The sequence below is a fragment of the Melozone crissalis genome, unplaced genomic scaffold (genome assembly GCF_028551555.1).
Source record: "Melozone crissalis strain CALT ecotype California unplaced genomic scaffold, PUWL_Pcris_2 ptg000008l_1, whole genome shotgun sequence".
NCBI classification, from domain to species: domain Eukaryota; kingdom Metazoa; phylum Chordata; class Aves; order Passeriformes; family Passerellidae; genus Melozone; species Melozone crissalis.
The window spans coordinates 18,227,015-18,254,347 of NW_026535786.1; the positions used below are offsets into that span (position 1 = coordinate 18,227,015).

The following is a 27,333-nucleotide window of genomic DNA, read 5'->3' on the forward strand; positions in this document are numbered from 1 at the left end:
AAACCCAAGACAGCTGAAAACCAGAAGGCGTCTGAGGAGAATGAGATTACTCAGACGGGTGCATGCAGCGCCAAGCCGGGCCTTCCCTGCCTGAACCTTGAAGCTGTTCCTTCTCTGAGCCCAGCCCTCATCCACTCTCCACATTCACCAACAAACCTGCACGCACACACAGGGTCATCTGATTGTGAGTACACCAACATGCTGCTGGGGTTCCTGAAAACACCTCCCTTACTGTGCACCAGGTTTTCCAGTTGGATGCTCTTCCCATAATGTCATAAAGAGGATCTTCTCAGGGCTTACCTTCTCCCTTCTTTGGGAATTACATCTAAAGCAGAACATTTTTGTGGTAAGATTGTGATAATGCAATCAGCCAGAAAAAAACTGAGAGCGTGTTGTTAGGTCAGGTTGCTGCTTATGGCAAATTAAAAAGGAGAGACCCCTCAAGCATGTCCCTGTCCAACTAGAACTGTTGCTCTGCTCCAAGTAGTCACAAGCTTCTCATTACCCAACCAGATCTCCTGACTGGAGGGGTTTCAGTCTGTGCTGAAAACGTGGGCCTGGCTCTGCAGCCCAGGACTGTAAAGTTTCCATGAAGAAAGGGGAGCGTTTTGTGGAGAGGATCAGTCTGTGAGAGGCTGGAAAATCTTTGTAGACCTGTGTGGTTGTACCAGCCTTAAGGCCCTTGTTTTGAGGGCATTTACTTTCAGATTACTCAGCATGGGTTAATTGCCCTTTAGAAAATGTTCTTCTCCATTTTGCCAAAAAATACAAAAAATAAGGGGGGAGATTATTAAAACTGGATTTTGGAAAGTCACCTGACCTTGCCAGCTCTTCAAAACATTGTCATTTCACAGAGGTCCTTGCCTGGAAGTCTCTTGGGCAACAATGTGCAGGGTAATGTGAATTTCATCACTCACTAGTTTTAGAATATATAGTTTACCTCTTCTGCAGTGGTTTATAATGTAAATTTACAAGGCCGGGGGGGGGGGAAAGAAGAAGATGATGACACCAGGTTTCAACAGCTCGGAAGCCAACCAGACTTTGCAATAGCCTGTAAAAAAAAAAAAAAATCAGGGCATGACAATAAAAAATCAGATTAAAAAGTATGTGTATCCTTTTCTTTCTTTAATTTAAAAATCCTGCCTCAGGGCCAAGCTTGGAAGCAGTCGGGTTATAGGGATCATCACTATCAAAATCACTTTAGCTGCAATTCATTCCTGTTGGCTTCTGACTTTATTCATTATGAGCTTCTGCTAGAAATCTTGATTTTAATAGAGCTGGTAAACATTGGGGAGACTTTCCTAAATCTCACCTGGTGATTTGGGGAGAAGAAAGAGCTGTGAAACAATTGAACAGCAGGCAGTATGCAATTTAGTATATACAAGAATTCTTTTCAAATTGGAGATGTCAGACTCTTTGTTAAAACTGGGGTGCAGTTTTGTCTTGTAATGTTTTCTGAAAACAAAAAGCTTGTGAAAAGATGCAAAAAATGAGCAGAACAACAAGAAAAAAATAATCCTTATTTTCAAACAAAGAATCCCTTTATCCCATTCACAAAGATGAAAGAGTTCATTAGTAAATGGGATTTGAAACCTCACACTGATTTTTTTGACAGTACAAATGGAAACCCATGAAAGCAACCTTAGGACAGAGGCCAGCAGGGATTGTTGGGAACTTGGAGAATGAGCTCCTGCTTTTGCTTTCTGAGGTGGCCAAGTTCAGGGTGAGGAATATTGGCAGAGGGCAGCAGGGGAAGGTGGAGCCTGCAGCTCTTCATGCTCTACCTGTTCTGTGCACAGTGTCTTTTAGACTCCTAAGTTTTTAGGAGACACTGTCCCCAAGTCACCTTCCAGATGATGTCAAAGGCCTTTTCCACAATTGTATTATTCTGTAAATAGGAGTAAACTGCCAGCCCAGGTTAGATGCTTTCACACTGCAAGTGTGAGGGATTTTTTCAGAAAATGGGTTTAATAGCAATTCCAGCATTAACATTGTCCTGTCTTGTGAATTGTTGAAATTTAGTTCCCAAAATATAGCTAAAGTCCTGCAAAGATTCAGGAAATAGTAAGACCTCTGGTGGTATTATCTCTGTTACCTGAAAGCAATAGAAAATCTCACAATTATTTATTATGGGTTATGACCTTTATCAGGCTGTATTTGTTAGGGGTGGTATGCATATAATTAGTGTTTGGCACGCCCTTGCAAAACAGCAAGAACCCACATGAACTGAAATGAGGCATGATGAATATTTACTGCATATTTACTGTAGCTCTCTACCATGTTTTATGGTATTTTCATACGGCCTCGATCCTTCGATTGCTGGAATATGTTTGTGGACACAAAAGATTGATTTTTGTGGCACCCAACTTTAGAAACAGGTCTCCCTGCAGTTACAAATGCTTTCTCCATACCTCTGATGTGCCCTGTCTTTTGGGTCAGTTCTTTCCCATCACTCTACAATCTCTTTCTTTGTCCTTCTCTTCCTCTCCCCTCAGAGCTACATTGCCGCATCTTTCTTCCTCTCAACTTTTGGACCCATGGTGATGCTTTTCTTCTTTGGGCCAGCAAGACTTTCTGTCCTTCCCTCTACCTTCAGACAGCACAACATTGTTTTTCTTCCCTTGCCCACACCATCCTACTGCCTGGGCAGTACCCCCACAGCTGGAGAGATTTTGAAAGGACATTTTGAACCTCATTTTGAAAGGACATTCTTCATTTTGCTGGGGGGTTTTCTAGTGGATGGCAAATAGTACAGAAATACTATAGAACTAAAGTTAGACTGAAAGTTTGGGAGGAATTTTCTCTGAAAATACCAGAAGCACCCAGAAAGAGTCAGCATGGTAGGGTGTATCAATTCTTGGAAAAATGCACGGATGTACAGATGGTTTCATAAGGCCTCATTTATGTATCTGGGGGAAAAAAAAGGCTTGGATTTTATGGACCACCTATTCAAATCAGTTTGAAATCTTCACTGACCATTTTGCATGCACAGTCACTAGTGCTTGGCAGAAAACAATACCACATATTTATTATTATGAGAAATGTTCAGAAGCCAATCTACTTTAAAATATCAGGGTGCTTTTGGAATGATTCAGATTATTTTTTTTTCCAAGCAAAGGAAATAAAAACTCTGTGATAGCCATCTGCTCCTCAGCTGTAAAAGGCAGAGGTGAAGAAAGCCTAAAGCAATAGTCTGAAAGCCAGTCTTACTGATATGAATACTTAGGAAAAAAAAAAAACCCTTGGGTAAAGTCATATGTGATGCACAACATAATTTAAGGTTTCATTCTGTAGCATATATTCTACATGCTGCTTCTGGTGCCACTTATTCAAAATGAAATTGCATTATTCCTCAGATTTGTAGGACTAGGTCCTAGATTTCTGGGTTTGAACACTATTTCCAGCACTGATGAATCCCTGAAGCTAAATCCAGGGCACAGGATGCACTGTGTCCAGTCCCATCTCTTTTAGTCTTGGGAAATGCAATACAGTTGGAGAAACAAGTTAGAGGAAGAGGTGCTTCCTGAGGTAACTATTTTCATGGAGGGCTTAGCAGCCCTCATTATTCAAAACCACCACTAATAATTGAATTAATTTGGAATTAAATGATAAGAGTGAGCTGATAGAACTGCAGCCGAGTTATGCATTGAGCTTCTCAGCTGTCACCAACAGATCTGTCTGCTTACCCAGAAGAAAGGTGCTCGTGCAAGGACAAGTACAAGTTGTGGAAAGGTTATAAAAAAGCAAAGGAAAGCAATGAGATTTGTTCTATTCACATTTTTTTTCACATATTTCCTTGCTTATGGATAGAGAATGCATAAAGTGCATAATAAGGCTGTAGTTCAAAGGCTGAACAGCCTCAGGTAAAGTTTCTAAAGATTTCAGTGAGAAGAAGAAGGTCATCAGGAGTTGGCTGTATTTAAACTGGTTTGGTCTGCATAGGCCACTTATTTCAGGAGCTTTTCAGAAAGCATCTATAACTGTATATATTTTGCAAGCGTGCCAAGAGATAAGATCATTTTGGCAGAAACTTTCACGAGTTCTCAAAGATACAATCAGACAAAAACTTCATTCAGGCTCTGATGTATGCATCTTAACAGATGTGTCCAAACTCAAAGGAACCCCACGGGAACAGTGCAACTGAATCTCTTTGTCTCTATTGATAGTTAAAAGAGTTATTCTTAGACATTGGATGGTCCATCTGTGAAGGAATTTGTTCCAGACAAGACAAAAGCAACATCTTTGCAGAGAGTTTCCATGGGACGGAGAGGCAGGTTGGACAATGACTGAAAAACTTCTGAAGCAGTATTTATGATTTTAGAGAACACAGAATTCTTGCAGAGACCTGAGACTCTGGTAAGGAATGAGCTGAGAAGAAAAGTAAGCCATGAATATTTTTTTTTTTAATCTGTTAAACAGTCATTGACAGGTTGTCGAAATAAGGGAGGACTTTCTAAAGTTATGTTTTAGCAAGGGATGGGGGTGGTTTTTTGCATTAAATAGAATGCACTTTATAAACAGTGTCAGTGATAGACCATATCTGAGCTCTTTGCCCCTACATGCTCAAGTACCATGGCTGACTTGGTCCAATTCCAGCATTTTTCAGCTTTCACAGGACAGGAACTTTGAAGCAGAGCATTTGCTTTTTTCTCTTTTAAGTACTGATTTTTGTAGCTTCTTAGCCTTCCAGCATGACAGGGAAAGACAGGGTGGGAACCTTACAAGATTCCTGAACTCTGCAGAGCATTGAGAGTGAATATGGAAACTCTGGGGTTTTGTTTTCTTGAGCAGCTAGAGGGACTCACCATTCCCTTCCCATGCATCTGCCAGTTCAGTTTGCCTGGGGCTAGTGTAGAGGCTGGGTAGATCTGAAGATGGTTTGGCCTCATCTTTACCTTTTAGGTTTCTCTTGGAGGTTCTGTGGCAGGAAGGGAACAGTTACATGCCCTGATGGTCTTTTTCTTCTCCCTGGAAATTTGTGGCTGTGATTCCCTAGGAGCTGCTCTGGAGCTTTCAAATAGTCTTCACCCTCAGTGAAGACAGGAGGCCCCCTGATTCTACCAGCTTCCTTGTTTAGACAGTCAGGCAGTATGAAATAGTAATTTCAGCTGTATTTTTGCTAATCTATGTATGGCATGTCTTAGCTAATGCCGAATATTTTTAGGTTGTTTTTGGTGACCTAAGAATTTTTGTATGTTTAGATATCTATTTTAGATGATATAATAATAATGATACAGGCCTTTTCTGTAGAAAGCTAAACTGAAAGCAAGGATATCCATAGTTCTCAAATACTGATGTTACAACACTAATTATACTTTCATCTTTCACAACATTTGAAATTTTGTTTGGTAACTGCTTCTCTTTTTAGTAGTTGTAAGTGATTTCTATGTCCTGTGCACTTGTATTTTTGTTTGTAAAATTATCAAAGAAGTATGAGTCAGGAATTACTTGTGTTTTCATAGAAGCAAATATCTGTTGCTTGAATTGTGTAGAGACAAAAGGAGGTACAAGTACAGGTATGCAAAACTATAAACTGAGTTCACCCTGCCTTTTGAAAAAGCCATCATAATACATTGAAGAACTGGCAGTGAAAAATGTGCTAATGGTAGGAACTGGTCTCTATATTCTAATCAGTGCACTAAGTGAGTTTTGTCAGGTTGGTCTCTTGGGCTTTTTGTCTCTTGAGAAATGACTAATAGCATATGGTACGTCAGTTACAAAGTCAGTGAGTATGTTTTCAGAAGCAACTGTGGAGCCCAACTTTAACTGCTGCATAAACCACTTATATTTGTAACACATAGATGCCTTTGAAAATTTGTCTAATTAGGTTCTGTTATTTGATGCCACAGTAATACTGTGTTGGTGTTAGGTTGTGGTGTTCAGTGCTTTTCTTACTGCTCTCTATTTAAAGAACTGTCAGTGATAACATGCATAGTCTTGGCTTTGGTTTAAAACTGCCATGCATGCTCCTAACTCCCATGATTTCAGGGTACATCTTGAAGACATTTCTACAGTGTATCTATCCTTTCTAAGTACCAGGGAAAAGGATAAGACTTACTGCTCTTTACAGGTCCATAGCTTCCATTCTTGAGGTGACTGAGTTGGTCATGCTGTAGTGTTTCTCTTTATAAGTCATGCTGCAGCCAGTGAGAGACACACTCACTGTTCATTAAGATGTCTACAGTCAGCTTCTGAGTTTACTTTGTTGTGTCTTCAGAGTCAGCCCCCTCCAAGATTTTAATTACTGTTCTTTATGTTCATAGTCTTCAGTAAATCCTTCTTCTGTATGTATTTCAGCTGCTCCACTTGTGAAGTGAGGGACTGATGGATACGTACAAATATCTATCACTGTTCAATGTATCAAGATGTTCTAGTACTTTTTTTTAATATTTGGGATTTTGTTTGTGTGGTTTTATGTGTGGGGTTTGTGTTTGGTTCAGTTTAGGGGTTTTTTTCTAAGTCTCCAGAGCAGTGCTTTCCTCTTCTCCCCTTGAGCTGGCTTACCTTCTTCCATCGTGCTCCATCCTGAAAATGAACCAATAATGTAAATTCTGCAGTAGAGTTCCTGTGATGTCCTAGCTTACCTTTACTGCTTTCATAGACAGTAGTCTTGTTAACACACTGACACGACTACTTGCCTACCTGATCTCTCAATCCACATAGTCTGCAACACTTCATAGATACCAGTCATTGTTCTGTTAACTTTCTCTGTCTGATATGTTTAAATAATGTTTTATTATAGCATTTCTCTTTATGCTTTTAGTGAGTTTTTCTTTAAATTTCCTCTTCACCCTACCTAATCTTTGTTTTACATCTAGTCTGCTACAGTTTATGCTCAGTTCTATTAATGTCACTTGGCATGATTTCCATGTTTGGAAGAAAAGAATTTCAGCTTTAATGAACTCTTATACCTTGTTATTTAACCATTGTAGCATTTTCTACTTCCTCATTTTTCTTTTGTTGTCCTTGGATATGCATATGAACTCTATTAAAGTGTTATTAAGGCCACCTCCCTGCTGTTCTTAGGGATTTTACATCCTTATCTTTTCCTTTCAGACCCTTTCTGACTAACTTCCTCTTCTTTTTTTCCTTTCAATAGTTGTTCTTCTTGAAGTTGCACATACCAAAACTGTCACTCTGAGATCTGCTTGAAGCATGTCAAACATAATCATGCCAATCATTGTTATTTCATGTCTTAACCATACATGCTACTGCTGTCATCTCCTCTATCTTAGTTGGGTGAGAAGACTAAACCAAATGTGCCATTTCCCTAATATGGTCTTCAGAGGAATACTTCAGTGTTTGACAGGTGATTCTTGCTTGAAGGAAACTAAAGCAGCTGCATCTCCATCTCCTTTTGTCCTAGTGTGGGTTGTTAAAATGCTGTGCAGCTCAGTGCTTGCATCTCTCACAGTTAGTTCCTTGTGTGCTGTAGGGAGACACCTTCCATGCACTGAGAAACATTGACTGGTGTTGTAGTGGCCTGGTTTGTTGCAGCTACACAACTCCACAGTTACAGGTGTAAAAACATACCTGGTCACCTCCTGCTCCTTTTCACCACCATGAGCTGTTTAGCATTGGAGCTTTTTGCTCTTTTCCTCTAAGTTTCCATAGTCACTTTCTCCTCTTTTGTTTACCTGTGGTAGAGTAGCCATGTAATCTTTGTGCTATGATCCTCCTCAGTAACTTTAGAACAAGGTATGGCCAAACCAGTATTCAAATTAGAGAAAGCCAAAACAATTCTTGCGTTGTTCTCCACTGAACGACTGAACAAAGGGAGCTCTCTAATTTGAACCTTTTTTTGAACTGAAGCCTTAACATGGTAGTGGGAGAGAACCTGAAACATAAAACCAAGGATTTATAAACCTACTTATGTTCATAAAGAGTGCTAGGAGGTGTTGCGGAGTGAAATCATGTTCACAACAAGTGTGGTGTTTGATCTCCTCCATGGGTGAGAGTCAGCTGAAAGCCATCAGAATGTCACTGAGCTTCATTTGCATCAGGCTGCTTGCCTGGCATCCAGCACATGGAGACCACAGCAGCAGGTTCTGGCTGGCACTGTGCATTTGAATTCCCAAGGACACCAAATGCTGTTGTTTCTAGAGGGGATGCCATTGTGCCACCCATTCATATTTTATGTGGCTGTTTTCATTGTTCATGGAGTCATTCTCGAGGCTCAAATAACATGAGATCCAGTCTTATGTATCTCCCACTCAGGAAATAGTGTACAATGAGAATTGAAGAATCTGTCAGCACAAATACCTCCTTGAGGAATTAACTGCACCTATGAAAAAGAGGTAAACAAATCCTAGAACCCCTACTCATCCCAGCTTTGTTGTGTTGAGCACTGAAAGGATCTCTGCCCAGCTGGGATGTGCAGTATATACTCTGTATCCATCTGTGACATGTGGTGAAATGCTGCTTCTTGAAAGCCCACGAGAGGGAAGTAGTATAAATTAAGAGTAATCTCACAGCAGCTATTTTTACGTTCTTAACCAGGGAAAATGTAAGTGTAGCAATATTGTGCATCTATTAAAAATCTTGAAAGGCTCTTTATAACTAGATGATAGGAGTGATAACATGTAATTTATTGATGTTACACAGATAGAGGAAGAAACCCACAAAGTACCAATTTTTGTGTGAAAAGGGGTATGATACAGGAAATAAAAACAGAGAAAGGGACTTCTCGTAGTTTCATGCCTGTTTGGGCAACTATGTCAATTTTAACAAAAATACCTTGTGCTTTGATCCTATGCTACATTTCAAAGCAGGACATATTCCCTGTATTCAAAAGTAAAACTCCCAGATGCCATCTCTAGTGGTTTTGGATGAGTAGAGGGCAGAATGTGCCTAAGGCAGACCTGAGAAATAACTCCCATGCACTGTATTAGTATCACCTGTTGGTGTCTGATGCTTGCATATTCATGTAATTCCAGGGCCTTTTCCCCAGGGAATGGGGGGATGCATTGGAACTGACAATGTGCATTTAATACTAGAGTTCCCTCTGATGGTATGAAGCCATCCAGGAATGTTGCTTATTGCCTTGATTTATTTGTTTAGTGTTCTGCCATACATTTCTGTTTCTGTCAAAGCTAAGTTGGGGGTTTTGGAAATAAGTCTGGTCCCAGAAATTACAGAGGTCTCACTGAGGACAGAAACATTTCCTGTGGCCTTCAGTATTGTAGACATGAGTGTGTTCTGTTTCCCACTGATATTTAAATCTGAATTATAGAGAAGCCTGACCACTCGTCCCATAAACTCAAAATAAAGAAACCACAGTCCAAAACATAAAGAATATGTGTCTCACAATATTTCCAATTTGAAATATTCACCCAGTTGTACTAGTTAAAAAGCACCCAATTGTACTAGTTAACAATTTCCCTTTCACTAGTACATAAAAAAGACAAATGGAAAAAATAACCAAATAGGATCTAGCATTTTCATGTGATAGCTTTCCTCTACTCAGGACTGAGACAGAGGCACTGGACAAGATAAGAATCTTTTTCAGTCCTGAGGACTGGCATTTACAGTTTTTCATCCATCCCTTGTTTCTCCCATCAGCCATAGTTCTGGGACCAAAACAAAATCTCTTTCCAGAGAAATGCCTTTCAGTGTATCGTGGAGGAAATAAGCAGTGCTCTTCCACAGGCTCTCCCACAAAACTCAACCATAACTGCACCCTCTCCCTAACAGACTGCTACAAACACTCCCTGTACAGGATTCTAGCTTGAATGGAAACCTTCTGAAGAGGTAATTACCTTAAGAGATTTTAATCTATATTTTCCTTTTAACCAAAGCCCACAAGCTCTCAGGCTTACTGTATTTAACCACACTCAGGTTGATAAGCTTCTTCTCCTGGTCTTTCTGCCTGGGGGAACACCTAACACTGCTGGGAGAACATTAAGGAGTTCATGGAATAGCAGGTGTCTCTTTGGAGACAAATTTTAATATATTTGCACCTATTAGCCTTTTAATTCGTTTTATCTCCAGACACAGCTCCCACCTCCAACCCCAGCCTCTTCTCTTCCCTAAACAAGGTTTCTGAGAGAGGATAAAAGTTTTACAGTCTCCCACAGCAAGACAATCAAAAGCAATCCTTATCCACTTTCCTTATGGGGATTCAGTCTGAAATACACTATTAGGATTTAAACAGAAGTCTGTAAAGCAGGTGGAGGTATTCTTAAGGACTAGAGTCATCTTTTAATCAGGACCATAGAATAACAAAACAAATCACCTTATTTATCTGTGTTTTCCAAAGAGTTATTTTTTTCCAAGAAGCATCCCCCTAATCTTTTTTTGAGTAGGGAGTACTCACACCAGCATTTCTGGCCCATCTCGCCCTGTCCCTGCTCAGTGACTCTCTTGCTGTGGGTCCACCAGTGAAACATGCACTCCAAGTAACAGCACCTGGCGCTGGGAAGGAAAAATAGATGCACCTAGATTTTTAAAGAGCCAAGAGCAATAGATGCACCTAGATTTTTAAAGAGCCATGCTGCCTCACACTTATAGCCAGTTAAAACAGTTGGACCATGCTGGGGCTTGGCAGGATCATGCATGAGCTCTCTGGGAACAAGAGAGTGTAGATGAAACAGATTTTGTGTAGAACATGAAAATGTTCCCTACTGAAGAAGGGATGAGCACAGCGTCGTTTTTCTTCCTAGGAAATGGTGCCATCATGTGGAGATATTGTTTTCTCTGTTTCTTGTTTTAAGAGGGCAGTTGTGAGGTTTTCTCCCTCTACATTTTAAAGAAGTGCATTAAAATGCTATTTGGCAAACTTATATTTCACTAGCACAAATAGATTACAACTGATTGGGGCACAGGAATTAACACCCTTGAAGTGATATGGCCACATCCTGTTGAAATCCCTGTTAATGCAGCTGTGATGACACCTCCAGGGCTTCTTCTGTAATCATATATACATTGCTTGGAGGTGGTGTAGATACCCACAGAAGCATCCCCCATCGATGTGGTTCATTTCTGTGCTATGGAGATACAATGACATGGCTGTAGATAGTCTGCAGACAAGGTCTGAGAGAGGAACTGAGATAATGAGGGTGTGTGTATATGTGTGACAATGTTTGGTGTGGAGGTATATTTGACTGGACCCCAAATATACGCCTGGGAATAGAAAATGGCTTTTGTCTATGCACTCTTCAAAGTGTCTTTGGAATTTGTAAAATAGCAAATATACAAATTGGATTAAAAGTTGGAAAGTAAATATTCTGGCTCAAAATGTAGTACTTCCCTAACTTAAAAATTGCTGAATATGCTGTAACACTGGCTTTGGTCACATCACTGCTGTGAACTGGAGCCAGTTTTTACCTGGTGTTTTACAATTTTAAGTAGGGTGCTGACCATAAAGAGGAATGGAAGAATTAAGGCACTGGAGTGCTTGGAGAAGAAAACTAGGTTTTTTGTAAGCCTGGAGAATAAAATTTGAACAATTATTTCTTGATATTTCTGTAATATTGTTTATCCAAGGATGCAAAACAATTCCTTGAGGCAGGCAGTCCTGCAGGGTTGGGTGCACAATGCTGTCCCTGTTCTAGGTGTGGAGCAAACTGAGGCACAGACATTGCCACCTGTGGTTTCAGAGCAAACAGGATTAGTGCCAATGGACACCTCCTGAGGTGTGTCAGGCAAAGCATGGGAAGGGGACTCTCTGCCTGTCCCCCCCAGGCCTGAAGGCTGAAATAGAGGCTTTTGTGCTTGACACTAGGAATTTATATCCACCGGGTATAGAAGCCAATTTATGTACAGAACACCCATGGCTTAGTCTTCAGTTTTATGTTAAATGGATATCTCATCATTCAGTAAATGCTAAAAAGGACAGGACAATTAACTAAATAAATCATCTTTAGGAGTGTGCTGAGCATTTTCTAGTCTGCAGAAAAAGTCTCCTGAAAAAAAGTTTAGGCAAACTCTTATTTGCCACCTCTGTGGTGTGTTTTCTCCTTGGAGAATAAGGTTGTGTTTGTGTGTGCACACATTTCTGTCTTTCAAACAAATGTAGTTATTAGCTACAAAATTTAGAGAAGTTTGACAGCTTTCAGAACGCAGTGATTTTTTTTCTTCCATAGAGTGTATTACTGACACATTAATAGATGTTGTGCTGGTAAAAATACAGTACTTCCTGTTAAATGTAGACTGCTACATATTTTGATTCTAACAACAATCTGGTAGGGTTAGGGCAATTTGTGTAGTGTCATCTGGTGTTTGTTTTGGATAGATATTATAGAAGGAGATACTGATTTTCAAGATGTTCAAGCAGATGATTGGGTGAAAACTCCAGCAAACCTTTAAAGCAACAGAAAGCAAGGGCTACTCCTGGTCAGATCTCCTGCTGAGGATACAAATGTTCTTCTGTGTTCCTGAAACTCCATAGAAGTTTTTCCTCTTGCAGACCCCTGTTTAGAATGAGGCCAAATATTCAGAAGAATCAGCCTGAGCAGGCGTGGCTGGATTGCTCTCTGCCCATCTTCGAGATGCACTGAGAAGTCACACATTGCCACGTTTTCAGCATTTGAATTCTGGTCACTTCCTTGAGTGGAAGAAATGCTACTCCACTAAATTGGTCTCAGATAATTGGAAGCTGATGCAGGACTAATGTGGGGTATGGAAACACTAGATAGGAATTTTTGCTCTGTTAATCCAGTTTTATAGTAACTAACTTGATAACAACAGAAAATAAAGCTTTATCAATTGGGATAAATCAGGTAATTGAAGCTGACAACAACCCACAGTCATGGCGGTGCAAAGTTTGGAGTACGAGGCACTAATGTATGGAAATGAGAACTTCCTATAGAAATTGTGGGGCTATAGCAGCTTTCACATTGTGATGAACATGCTGTATTTTGAGTGAACTGTTGTGTTTATGAAAGAGTTGAGATCTTCATTCCAACATAAGGATTTTTTACTCACATACATCTTTCTTAAGAAAGATCTGTTTTTATAACAGGGCTTTGTTTGCTTGGGATTGTTTATTCTGTAAGGTCTTTAAAGAGTATCATAGACAATGATATATAGACAACTCCTTCATTGACCTCCTTCAGCTAGAATACTTCATCTGTGTTTGGGCTGCATTTTAACTGAAAGAAGATGGAAGAAGATAAGGACGAGAATACCTGTAACCAATGAGGATGATTTGGAGACCTGAGTTTGTATTTTCTAGAAAAGACAGGTCTAAAGAAGAAAAGTGAGGCACCTTCCGGTATATAAGGGAGTGCTGTAAAGAGGAAAATGGTCAATAGCTCTCCCTGTGTGTTAGGGGAAGGGGTTGAGTGATCAGTTTCAAATTTAAATACTAAGAATTCTCTCTTGCTAGAAATATAATAGACTGTCTGTCTGGGGAGGGAGTGGAAATCCACAGTGTTGTTTTTGCAAACATGGTAGACAAACTGCTGAAGAAGTAGTGTAGGTAAATTATTCCCACAATAGGAAAAATAGTAGACTAGATGACTGAAGAACCTAATGTGTCCATTTGATACAGACAGGAGGCCATCCAACAGTTGGTGTGGAAACCAAGGATTAAAGATTTCCAAAACCACACATGGTAGAGGAAGAGAGTAAGGACTAGATGATACTGCTTGTCTCCAGCAGCAGGAGGTTATTAGGTTTGATATGCTCCCAGGAACTAGTGGCTGGATTACTGATGCACAGAAAAGCAGTTCCAGAAGTAGGAAGGCCACCTACCAAGCCTAACTTCTACATCTTTGTCCTAGCCCAGGGTGTTCTCCCAACTAGGGAAACACTTGTCACTTTGATAATAAAAACATAAAGAAGCTATATTCTGTACGAGATACAATGTCTCCAACTTTTCCACCATCTCTCAAGTGTGCATTCTTCTCAATGCAAGGCTTAGGAAGGTTGTGAGAAAGAGAAACTAGGCAAAAATACCAAGCTAGTTGATCTTGTGTAAGTGAGACATCAGTGAGATGTTTGCCGGACAATCCTCTAAATTCTCCTGCAGAAGATTAAGGCAAAAACTAAATCTATATCTGTCTCACCAAGCCCACCAGTTCTCAAGGATATAGAACAATTATTCTGTATTCCCCATAAGTATGAAAGTGAAATATAGTATTAGAATAATTACCAATATAGCCGGATGGGATGTGCCTGAGCTTGTCTGGCCCTTGCTGCTTGACCAAAAGGCAGCAGCTGTGGCGTTTTCACCTCAGAGACACCTTTGGCTAGCTGGATGTCCTTTGGCTAGCTGGATGTTGCAGCTGGGTGCATGGAGACAAGTCCAGACATGCAGGAGCTCAGGCTTACCTTGGTGGAGAAGCTTTAAGGTGATGGTGAAGGAGAAGGAGTCAGTTTTGATGGAGGGTTTTCGATCCAGAGCTTTATTCCTGGCCCACAGGCCTCTGAACCCAGCACCAGCTCCAACAGAACTCCCCAAACCCGTGGTTGCTCACCCTTTTACCCGGGGGAGAGGGGGAGGGAAGGAACACGGGGGACCACCAACCAGGTACAGCTGGGGGGAGTCTCAAGTGACAAATGATACCTGGATGGCCCAATGGCCTCCAGGGGTGGAGGGCATCTTTTGAATTCTGCCAATCACTCGACGCCCTTCTGGAATGCCAGGATTGACAGGCAGTGCTCAGCGGGGAGCAAGGGAGGGGGAGGGAGAGGCGGCTGACACACCTGGGGAAGAAATCTTCAGGGAGAAACCCGGGATATCTGAGGCAAACCATGACATCACACCGCAACAATACAGCCTTCGGGTTTCACTCTGCTAGTCATTCCTGTGAATGAGCACATGGTAAGTTTCCAAAAAAGCTTGCATTCCAGCATCCTAGGCAGTTTTGCTTCAGGTGAATGCTGTGCTGAGGTGCTGAGCTACTGCTGAGTTGCTGTAACTGTGATTGGTTCATCGCTACTGTGTTCCCAGAAATGGCAGTCATTACTGTGCAATGGGCTTTGAGATACCATCGTTTTAAAAGACACTAGAGAAAATCAAATTCTCTGATATCCTTCACTTATGGGCATTAAGACTTTCAGCAATTGGCTTTGCAGAAAGGGACATCTAGTGGCTGTACAGAAAAAAAACCTTGCAAAACATGTTTTCAAATGCACAACGTAGCCATTTGTGTATGGCCTGCAGTGTTTAATATTCTGTTCATCTTTTTGGTTCTACTACCTCATGTGTTTTCTGGGTTGGTTTTTGTTTTTTATGGTTTTGACAAACAAACAAAAAATCACCATTTCGAGCCATTACTTTCTAGCTTCATGTAGGTCTGTGTAGGGTAACTCTGGCAAATAGAAAACTGCCTCATGCCGTGCTTGATGTACTCACTGCTGCACTTCCAGTTTTCTATGGCATCTTCCAGGAGTCCACTGCCTGCTGTTTCCTTCTGCTATTGCCTTCCCCTTTGGTACTGTACTTGGAGAGCTTGTCATTGTTATTGTCATGGTAAAACCTACTTTATTTTGAATGCCCATAGCATAAAAGTCAGCAGGAGGGGTGGATGAGATTCAGGGAAACACTAATCTAAGCATTCAGTCATGTATTACACAACAAAAGTTTTTTTCCTTTCCCATCCCCGTTGTGCTCCTTCTTACTAGTTGAGGATGAATTCCATGCATGTTTCTGTGAATAGCCTGACAGTTTAATCGGTACATTTGCATACGGGCAAATGAAGCTTTTTTCAAAGTTGCACAGTAATATGTTTCACCTTTATACCATGCCAGCTTCAAATTGTATCCCAGGAGGATTTCAAATGTGCATAATCTGTGCAGTTGTCTGGGCTTTTTTCCTTTCTTTTTCTTCTGCCTTTTTTTTTTTTTTTTAACTGGCAAATGCCTATTCATTGCCCATCTGGGTAAGAATGGCCTTTGCATTTTCACACCCATTCTTTCCTATATGGTTTGTGAATACTCCTCCAATCAGAACTTGCTTCACAGAAAGAGGACAAAACCATTTTACAGGAGTTTCTCAGAATAAGTCCATTGGGATCTCTACATCATGTTTACTGGACAAAAAAAGAGCGAGTACTTAACAAAGACCACTTGAATTTCACAGAAAGTTTCCCACTGTCTTGAGTTTAAAAGAGTGGCAGGCCTGAGGAGAGCCCTAGACAGGAGTCTTTTTCCTGAGCTGGGCATTCTGTGCAGTGACGAGTAGGTGAGTGTGTGTGTGTGCAGCTGGGCCTTGTGAGGAGCTGACACACTTTCTGGCTTGTCCAAGGCTCTAGGAGTCTTTGTCAGAATGTGGCATTTACTTAGAATCAAACCTCCATTGGCAAGTCTGTGTTTTGTGGGCAACATCACCTTTGGACTTTCAGCTTAGAACAACATGAAGTAGGGGTCGACCACAAAACTTGGATCTGGACCCAGCTTCATGCAAAGAGGGAAAGGATCTGCCTTGGACAGAAGGTTTTGCTACAGACCAATCCCTCGAATTTGTTAAAACTGCTCTTTATACTGATGTGGCTTGTGTAGTAGTGGTTCTGACACTTATGCAAATTATTTCTTTGCCTGGACTTGGGATAGATATGGTTTACAGTGTTGAATGTCAAGGAAGGTGGCCTAGAAAAATCATCCTCAAAATCTGTATTAGCTTTTTTGTACTATTTATTGTGTATCTCATCCAACCACTCTTCTTCTTTCTACTCAAGGAGTACATTTCAGTTGCTTCTCAGTTGAAGAAGTGGTAGACGTTCCAACAATGAGAGGATCTTTTTAGGGCAAACTCTAATATCAGTAAAAAATAATGCCATTTATGAAGTGGCTCAGTTGGCTTTCAGACCAGCTCCTACACCACAAGGAGCATCCTAGTTCAGTTCCTATAGGAGAGCTATTTACATCATTCTTGGAAATGCATGTAAATCTTTTTTTTTTTGTAGCCAGGATCAATTTCAACTGCCTGTTTTCATTAAGTTTGCTAAGGATTTCCCTAAATTCCTCCCATGTTAAACTATGACAGGACCAAATACTCTGTGGCTATACTACTCTTGATTCCCACAGCCAGGACCTGAGAAGGGCTGTTGAAACTTATAGATGAACCTTGCCCTTCCTCCTTTCTGTACATGATTTGTGGGTAAATGGCAGAATTCACATTCCCAGGAAGTCATTCAGTCTCATGATGCATGTCACACCTTTCTGGAAAGGAGTTGTCCTAAGCGTGAGAAACAACTGCTCACTTTGAAAATTTAAAAAGGTTTATTAAACCTTAACAAAAATACAACAAAGGACTACATAAGGAAAAAGCTGCAGCACTGGGAACTGCCATTGTAGATACCTCATGGCCAGTGCATCTTCAAGATGGATGCTCAGTGTTTTATACCCCTGGGGGTTGCATCAGCCAGCCCTGGCCCCTCCCAAAGTCTGTCAGTCAGTTCTTCTTTGCCATTTATCATTGGAGACTGCTTTCTTGTGACTTGATTGGAGGTCAGGTGTTGCCATGCTGCCCCCTAAGCGCCAAGCTTTTCCATTCCCAGCTGCCCATGCAAGGAGCACATGGCACAGCTTCTGTCCTAGGCAGCCCCGGCTGTCTGATGGTCACAACATGGTGGGGGGGAAAGGGAACCGTGCAGAGAACAGAGGACATCCAAAGTACAATAACATATCTATACATCACTAAAGCTTTTCTTAATATTCACACAATAGTTATCCCTTAATTGTGGCAGCCAGTTATCTCATTACCATCTGTAACACTAAGGATGCATTTTTCAGAGTTCTGCTCACAAAATTAATTTTATCTGCCAAGGAGCATAGTAACAAAGTAGATTTCTTTTCTCAAATCAAGTGACCTGTCTGTAGCATCTCTGGTGTGTGTAGAACAGTCCACATTGTGCATATTCAAGATAGGATTTTTGGGTTATTGGGTTAGACTGCTGCATATTTCTTCTTATTATCAAATACCTCCTTTGACAGACCTGAACATAGAGATAGATGTCTTTTTGTGAAAGTGAGTCCTAGGAGCAAACCAGGTAGTCACTGGTACTACTCAAAGATAGTGGGTAGTTGTACAGTCACTTGCTATGGCCTGTAGTAAGTCTTCAAAAGAGGTGTCACCTATTTATCAATAATTTTTCACCCTTCTGTTGCCCCATATCTATGAAGTTTTTGCCAGGGATTCTGACTTTGTGTCTAAATACATGCTGGATTTTGGATTCTTGTATGGTCTGACATGTTTGACAGGGAAGCATCTGGAACTGCCCTGGAGGCCTCTGGAGAATTACTCTATCAGGAAAGAGGAGGAAATACATCTCTTCTCTACATTATTTTGTGTGATAATAGTTGCAATGCCCTTGAAGGAAGGTCTGCCAGTTTCCAAGATATTTTTCTAGTCCTATGGTCAGTCCATTAGAGAAAGAAGTTCAGGTTTCCTGGCTAAGCTTATGAACAAGACAGATGTATTTCACAACCTCCATCGTGGTGTTAGTGATTTCCTCCTTGTTTCTTCTATGTGAGCACCCCCTCAGCATGCTAATCACACCTGGAAATTAGTAACCTTCTCGTACAGGTTGGTTTACATCTGTTAACATGGGACTTCTTGAGACAGCTTGGCCCCTTTGTGATTTCCAGTTCCTGACCTTTGTGCTTCCCTTTAATCATCAGCTACTTCAGAGAATTAAAATAACCACTTGTGTCCCTGGTGGTTTCTCTTGGAACCACCAGAAGAGAGGGTCCTTGAGATGTTGGTAGTGAATAAATGGGGAAAAAAAAAGCAGAGCAGGGAACATGCCATATTTGCCTGCAAATTGCAGTGAGAAGTGTTCAACTGCCTGTGGATGAGATGTAAAGCATTCCTTCGGGTGGGGCAGAGAGACGTTGCTGGGCTAAAAGGCCTGTGTATGCCTATCAACTGCTTCCAGTGCTATTTATTTGCTCTTACATTTGTTAGACAGTGACAATAAGCTAGTTTAATTTACTCACACTTACCAACTTCTACTTTTGGATGCTCACACATTACCAAGTTATTGTGGCAATAGTGGTTAGATCTTTGCTAGGAATATGCATGACAAAATGCCTGTAATACCAGTGGCGATTCAGCATTACTTTGCCTAATTTTCTAGAAACCAAGGTGCCACATGTACTAGAAATGCTTAAAAGAATTATTAATAGTGTTTTATTTGTTTACCATTTAAGGGACAATTGATACTTTATCATTAAAAGGTGAAACCATAGTTTCTGCCTGTCAAAATCCAAGTAGATGAACAGGAAAGGAAATGGGAAAGCATTGAAACCAAAGCAAGCAAGATGAAGATGGATTGGGAGATTAAGAAATTTTTTTTAGTCACTTGTAAATTTTGATTATGTTAGCTCTGTATCCAAATTGGTTAGATGCTTTTCTAAACTGTTCTCTATTTAGATTATTCAGTCAAACTAAGACAAAATCTTCCTTGGAGTAAATGTCTGTAATTTTCTAGTTTCTGTCAAGTAAATAACAGCAGGAGAACATTTGTTTTTATATGATGGCGGTCTGGTGCAAGTCAGAACTTGGGATATGCTAAAAATGAAAGGGACAGCTCATGTTAACTTCTTGCTTTGGGTTCTTTCAGAGAACTGTTTGTCACTATTGGGTAGCAAATGTTCTGAACCACAACCCCAGACAAAACTCTGCGTGGGATTTTAGAACATTTACAGCTTAAATCTTGAACCAGATTTGGATTTTACAAAGTGACTGCCAGTTTTTTTGATACAAGTAACTATACTGTGAAGCACATGATCTAAATTCCTTAAAATACCAATCTAGATTGAAATCATTGCATTAAATCTTTGCAATAACAACTTAGGGTCATTACAGATTCTGATCTCTTCTGGCATAAATCCAATCCACAGCCTAAAATCTAGCTTTAATCCATGTGCTCAGTGTTTACAATTGGCTGGCTCTAAGCTTTTTAAAGCCAGATAAACTGATAGGAAGTCCAAGACTCAGGAGTATGGTTGGAATTCAGATGCAGCTACACCTGTCTTCATTTGGTTTTGTCCAAAGATTCAGGATTTGAGCTTCTGGAAATGAGTAGGGAAGTTTATTTGTAGCCTTACAAAATGATGTGTTCTTACCGATGCCTCTGTGTGTGGTTTTTCCAGTGCGATCAGTTTTGTTTACACAGTGGGAAGTTACCTTTGCCAGCACTCTCACTCTGGCCCTGCAGAGGACAAGACTCATTCTGTTCTTTTTTTTTGTTTGCTTTTGTCACCTGCTTTGCTCCAGGTAACATCAGTTGCAAGGGGATGACAGAGCGCATTCATAGCATCAACCTTCACAACTTCAGCAATTCTGTGCTCGAGACCCTCAACGAGCAGCGCAACCGTGGCCACTTCTGTGACGTGACGGTCCGCATCCACGGGAGCATGCTGCGCGCCCACCGCTGCGTGCTGGCGGCTGGCAGCCCCTTCTTCCAGGACAAGCTGCTGCTGGGCTACAGCGACATCGAGATCCCCTCAGTGGTGTCGGTCCAGTCTGTGCAAAAGCTCATTGACTTCATGTACAGCGGGGTGCTGCGGGTCTCCCAGTCAGAGGCCCTCCAAATCCTCACAGCCGCCAGCATCCTGCAGATCAAGACTGTGATTGATGAGTGCACAAGGATTGTCTCACAAAATGTGGGCGATGTCTACCCAGTGATTCAGGATTCTGGCCAAGAGACACCCAGGGGAACACCTGAATCAGGCACCTCGGGGCAGAGCACTGACACAGAGTCTGGCTACCTGCAGAGCCATTCACAGCACAGTGTGGACAGGATCTATTCAGCCCTCTATGCCTGTTCCATGCAAAATGGCAGTGGGGAGCGCTCGTTTTACAGTGGAGCTGTGGTCAGCCACCATGAGACAGCCCTGGGACTCCCCAGGGACCATCACATAGAAGACCCCAGCTGGATTACCCGGATCCATGAACGGTCGCAGCAGATGGAGCGGTACCTCTCCACCACTCCAGAGACCACACACTGCCGGAAGCAGCCCCGCCCTGTCCGAATCCAAACCCTGATGGGCAACATCCATATTAAACAGGAGATGGAGGATGACTATGACTACTACGGCCAACAGAGGGTGCAGATCCTTGAGCGCAATGAGTCTGAGGAATGCACTGAGGACACTGACCAAGCAGAAGGCACTGAGAGCGAGCCCAAAGGGGAGAGTTTTGACTCGGGTGTCAGTTCCTCCATTGGCACTGAGCCTGATTCCGTGGAGCAGCAGTTTATAGCTGGACTGGCCCGGGATGGGCAGCAAGAACCTACTCAAGCAGATCAAAATGATGTCCCTGCTGATGGCACTCAGCCGCAGCAGCAGCAGCAACATGTAGATGCCAACTCTTCCTCACCAGAGAGAAGCAATGACGTTGAAATGGACAGCAAAGTGCTCACAGTCAATAACAGCACCGAAAAGGGGGCTTTGCAGCCTTCTGTCAACACATCTGTTGCCCAACCATTGCCAACCACACAGATCTACTTACGCCAGACAGAAACCCTCACCAGCAATCTGAGGATGCCACTGACTCTGACCAGCAACACTCAGGTCATTGGCACAGCTGGCAACACCTACCTGCCTGCCCTTTTCACCACGCAGTCTGCTGGCAGTGGCCCTAAGCCTTTTCTCTTCAGCCTGCCCCAGCCTTTAGCTGGCCAACAGACACAGTTTGTGACAGTGTCCCAGCCTGGCCTGTCAACCTTTACTGCCCAGCTGCCAGCCCCGCAGCCCTTGGCCCCATCTGCGGGCCACAGCACAGCGGGTGGGCAAGGCGAAAAAAAGCCTTACGAGTGCACTCTCTGTAACAAGACTTTCACCGCCAAACAGAACTACGTCAAGCACATGTTTGTACACACAGGTAAGAGTGCTTCCCTTTGGCTTGCATGTGGGAACACAGAAAGCCCTTCACAACCATGTACTTAGATTTTGTTTACCAGCCTGCCAGGCCCCAGGATAAACAGGAGGGAAGGCTTATCCAGGGAGCTGGTGTCACTGAACACTTCCTAGCGTTACTGCACTGAAGTTGAGTCCCTGCAGAAAAATATAGATCCCAAATAGGGGCCTAACTGTGCAGGGTACAGAAACAAGTTCATTTCTCTTGAAGTAAAAGGCATCTTGCATCCATCCAAGGAAATGGTGAGCATTCATTGTACCCTGCAAACTGATCAGGCAACATTAAGTGGAAGAGAGGAAACTAATAGGTCATAAAAAAAACTATATCTACTAAGAAAGAGCATCCCCCTGTAGGTTTTACAGATATGGGGTTTACAAATTAAGCTAAAGTAATGGTGAGGTTAAGGCAAATTCACTGCTGGTGGAGCTGCACCAGTAGGTCCAGGCCCAGACGTTACACACACTGCCACAGATTTTCTAGATCTCACATACTACTATAAGAAATTAAATCTGGGGTTTTGTCAGAAAGTGTTTCTGTACTTCACTGAGGCTAATTGCTGTAATCCCTTGTCTCTTGGTAAATCAGAGGCATCACTAGCTGTGCATACAGAAACATAGGGTTCACTGAGAAAATATTTAAAGAATATATGTGGAGCACAATGGAACACAATATCAACATCTTTCTGTTTAAAACTACAGCTGCTTTAGTACATGGTTTATGGTCTGTTGAGATAACATAGGTAACCATATTTGCCACTGAGCCAAAACTGCCTTTTCTAGCTTTGCCAAGTTATGAGACTTCAAAGCAAGGATATGTATTTTACATGGAGTTGTCATGGGTTCAGGAGTGCTTTGCTTGCTTTAGCCCTTGGCTTTTCCTGCTGTTGGAGAGACATTCTAGTTTAGAGTAAGAGTAAATATTTCTTTCACCAAGCACTGCCTTTGTTAACATCAGATCTTAAAATAAATGATAGGTTTGTGATACATGGAGGAGAACCTGGAAACATTGCCCAACATGCCTCTCTGTTGGATGCAATAGATTTCAATTCCATGTGTATATGTAAACTTTTAACTTCAATTTACCTGTATTTATCACTTAAATGAAAAACTCCTCTAGACATCTACAGCAGACATGTACATATACAAAAAGATCAACTTCTCAGGACTGGTACAAAATGTATAATTGCAAGGATCAAGAGTCCTGAATCCCAGTATTACCTCTGTGTCTGTTTATGTTCTCCATCTCTCTGTTGTGGATGAGGAACTAAAATGCAACATAGATAGTGTTGGTATTCAGAAAAATTTCCCCTTCATAACACAGTCAAATATATCTGCTTGCATTCTTGTTCTAAAAGCTAAAAAGACTGTTTTACAAATAACTTCACAGAGATTAGGTACTTTATTTCCCCTACCACTGCACTTTGGTTTTGAAGTCAGATAAAGAATAATACTGGAAGTATTTTTCTGATCTAAAACATTCTTAGCTACTACAAGTAATACCAACCGAGGAAATTGATAGGCATCTTGAATCATGAATTAATATTTTATTTGTGTGGGTCTGAGAATGCCCTAAAAAATGAACTGTAGTGGCAAGGAAAGATTTGGATAGATAAATCATTTCAAAATTCATTTAGGAGCTAACTGGCTACTGGGAGAATAATTTCACCTTAACCTACAGAGAGCAAGGCTTCAAAAAACCCTCATGAAAATAATTATGTGTGCAGCTCCAGAGAAAGTCTGTCTGCTACCTTGTCTAGTGCTGGACAGGATCATTACAAAAATAGAGGGGAGAGACCTGTTCCCACTGTCAGGGTGACTTTTCCTTAGGCCTGTTGAAAGAAGCCCGGCAAAGTGGCCCTGGAAAAGATCCACAGAAAAAATGAGAGGTTTGGGAGATGCAAATGTTTGAATTAATCTTTCTGTTTGGAGGACTCACAAGAGAAATCATGGAAGAGCCTAATCATAAACCTGAATTCAGTAACTTAAAGGCCTCTATATCTCTATGTGTTTTTATGCTTCCAAAATCTACAGTCTGATTAACTTTCCATGCAACAGAAACCGACATCCTTTTCTTCTTTCACATGGCTGCAAGCATATTAGAGATTGCTATTTTTCCATGTTCCATGTAGACTCACTTTAATATATCTCACAATATTGTGGAAATACAGTGCTAGAGTGTATGCAGTGTCTGCACTTTATAAGGCACCATTGCCTTTCCCACCTTTCACACTGTGATTAATACTGGATTAAAGGCTGCAAAAGAGGATCACGTGCCAAGGGGATCACAGCAGAGCACCAACATTGCTGCCTCCACACCTTTCTAATTTGGTGATAGGATGGTGATGGGATGGGGGCAAGTCATTTGAGGAGTGGCTGAGGTCACTTGGCTTCAGCCTGGAGGAGATTGAGGGGAAACTTCATTGTGACCTACAGCTTCCTCATGAGGGGAAGTGCAGAGGCAGGAACTGACCTTTCTCTCTTGTCCAGTGATAGGACACAAGGGAATGGCATGAACCTGTCTCAGGGTAGGTTTACATTAGATATTAGGAAAAGGTTCTTCACTCTTTGCTTGGGGTTGGTCGGTACCAGAACAGGTTCCCCAGGGAAGTGGCCACAGCACCAAACCTGGCAGAGTATGAGAAGCTCTTGGGCAATGGTCTCAGGCTCATGGTGTGATTTTTGGGGTGGTGCTGTGCAGGACCAGGAGGTGGAATTTGATGATCCTTGGGAGTCCCTTCCAACTCAGGGTTCTATGATTCCATGATCTCAGTGTCAGCACCAGGTATCCATTACGGTTGGGGTTCAGAGAGCCACAGAGCCTACATCACCAGGAGCACAGGGGCTAGAAAAGGGAACCATGGCCAGGTGCTGACATTGCTTCTTCCTCATTCCAACTCAGGATATGCTCTGATCCTATTCTTCTAATCATCCCATATCGCAGTTTAATACCAGCCAAATACAAAATAAAGAAGCAAAAGGAAGAACATGCACATTTTAATTCACTGAGCAAAGTTTTATCTGAACTTGAAAATGAAGAATCACGGGAATAAAGAATCTACAGTGCTCACTTAGGAAGCACAAAAATTTGCATACAAAAAAGAAAAACTGAAGTTTTGCAATTCATTGGAGAGGAGAAATCCCAGGAAGACTTTGAAGCTGAGATTAAAAAGCCACAACCCAGTGTATCTTAGAAACATAAGCAGGCAAAAATTAACATGTTTTTATAGCACAATCTTAACAGGGTCTAGAGTGGAGGAGACCAACTTAGTACAAACTCTGGGACATATATTGCCCAAGGCAAAAATGAGCTCCATAAATACAATCAGCCTCTTGTAAGTTAATCAGACGTTATTCTAACTGACACGCTATCATTTTCCACATCACATGTCATGCATGTTGACCTGTCTACACACAACACAGTACTGTGTGTGGCAAAGCCATCAGGAAAGCAAGGACTTAGTGCTTTGAGCAAATGTCTTTCACCAAGTAGGGACAAACTCCTCACGAGTGCAAGGAAGAGCAGCAAGTGGATTTCATTCATGGATGTCAGCGTCATACATGCAAACCATGAAATAAAAAGAAACAGAGACTTGAGGGAGATAAAAAAGTAGGTCTTTCACATCTAATCCATTTTAATTATCTCCTCTTAAAATTGAGTTTAAGTAGCATATGGTAATCTCACTATACAATGAGTGAATTATATATTACCACAGGCATGTCTTGGTCCCTGAAGATTGACTCTTCAGGATTTAAAACAGTTCAAAACAGACTGTAAAAAGAAAGAAGCAGGATGTCTTGTAGAGAAAAAAAATATGAGAAATGGCAGAATAACCACAGGCAAATAATTTTCTCAATCAGTGAAAGGGAGGATCATTTTGATTCTTACAGAGCTAGAGTACCATTTCTATCCCTGACAGCTTTGGTGATGATGGATTCCACACCTGAAATATACTGCAAGTGATTCAGAAAGCAAATTAAAAGTAGCTTTTGATGGGGCAATCAGGGTATTAGTTGTTGGCTACATTATCATTGCAGCAGCATATCATGAAAACATTGCTTGATACCATGAAACATGAGACCATGCCTTATCTTTCAGAACTCTGAGCATGAGGAGGATTTAAGAGTAGTCTGAAAAAAACAGTGTATGTGCTCAGCTAAGTATTATTCCCAGTTTATCCTTGTAGTCATTGGCTTGTCTGAATATGATCAGAGTTCAATTATACGAGTTTCTGTAATAAGTTTTACAACAGTCCCAGGAACACAAGGCAATGTGGAAGATGACATATATGTTTTATCTCCCTAGTTTACTTCATAAGGTGTTTGATTTAACTGGCAGTCAAACCATTCAAGTTTCCTGTGTCTTACACTGGAAGTTTGTCTGTTAGGTTGCCCTTTGCATGGTGCTGACTGGCCTAGGCAATTCTGTATCCTGAGGTTCCCTTTTCCAGTACTCCTTGTACACGCTTCAGCTGTGACATTTGACCAGAAAAGGGAGCAACAAATGTAAACCTCTTATAAAGTGTTGGATTCCTCTGACAATCTCTGTCTCTGCTCTCCTGAGAAATTGAAAGCAATTTGACTGAAATGAGTCTGGGCCAGGTCAGCTGTCTGGTAATCACTGATTTGTCCCTTTTTTATTGCATGCCGGTAAGGAAACAGAAGCACTGGAAGGTGAAGTAACATGATTGAGACCTTCCTGTCTAAAAATGAGCATGAGGGGCAAGACAGGAGCATAGACAGGAGAGGCTGTGCCATTGAAACTGGGTGCAGATGCCAGGACCTTTTAACTCTAGTCCTGTCTTTGTCAGTGTCTGCCTACTGTGTGAACTTGAAGAAATCACCTGAGCTCCTTTTTGCTGTATGTGGATAGGGAATTCCTGATGCCCCCTTTGTAAAGCATTTTGAAACGTCTGGTTGCAAAAAATGCTGTGTGTCAGAACACACTGATTAACAGACTTACTCTTTGTTAGCCAGAGCACCTCTCCAAAGACCCCCATGAGGCTTACCATTAGTGTATTGCAAAGAGTTCTACTGAACTGGTTTAATTTTATGATTTTTTTTTTTTTGTCTGTCTCTCTGTCTCTCTCTCATTGGTACTGGGCAGGTGAGAAACCACACCAATGCAGCATCTGTTGGCGCTCCTTCTCTTTAAAGGATTACCTAATCAAACACATGGTGACACACACTGGCGTGAGGGCCTACCAGTGCAGTATCTGCAACAAGCGCTTCACCCAGAAGAGCTCCCTTAACGTGCACATGCGTCTCCACCGCGGGGAGAAGTCCTACGAGTGCTACATCTGCAAGAAGAAGTTCTCCCACAAGACCCTGCTGGAGAGGCATGTGGCTCTGCACAGTGCCACCAACGGCACGCCTGGAGCCACCGGCACCGGCGCGAGGGCTGTCCCCGCCGGCGTGGTGGCCTGCACGGAGGGGACCACGTACGTCTGCTCTGTCTGTCCAGCTAAGTTTGACCAAATCGAGCATTTCAACGACCACATGAGGATGCATGTGTCAGACGGATAA

General features: G+C 41.7%; 1 protein-coding gene across 2 annotated transcripts; it reads left to right on the forward strand.

Annotated features, from left to right (window-relative positions):
• Window positions 1–27,333, forward strand: ZBTB20 (zinc finger and BTB domain containing 20). 2 transcript variants are annotated; one of them, XM_054270053.1, is made up of 3 exons: window positions 1–184; window positions 20,168–21,775; window positions 26,915–27,333. In XM_054270053.1, the coding sequence occupies exons 2-3, from the start codon at window positions 20,188–20,190 to the stop codon at window positions 27,331–27,333; spliced, it is 2,007 nt and encodes a 668-aa protein (XP_054126028.1). In that variant the 5' UTR covers window positions 1–184; window positions 20,168–20,187. The 2 variants fall into 2 exon arrangements, with proteins under 2 accessions (XP_054126028.1, XP_054126027.1); XM_054270052.1 differs by lacking the exon at window positions 1–184 and adding an exon at window positions 17,899–17,908.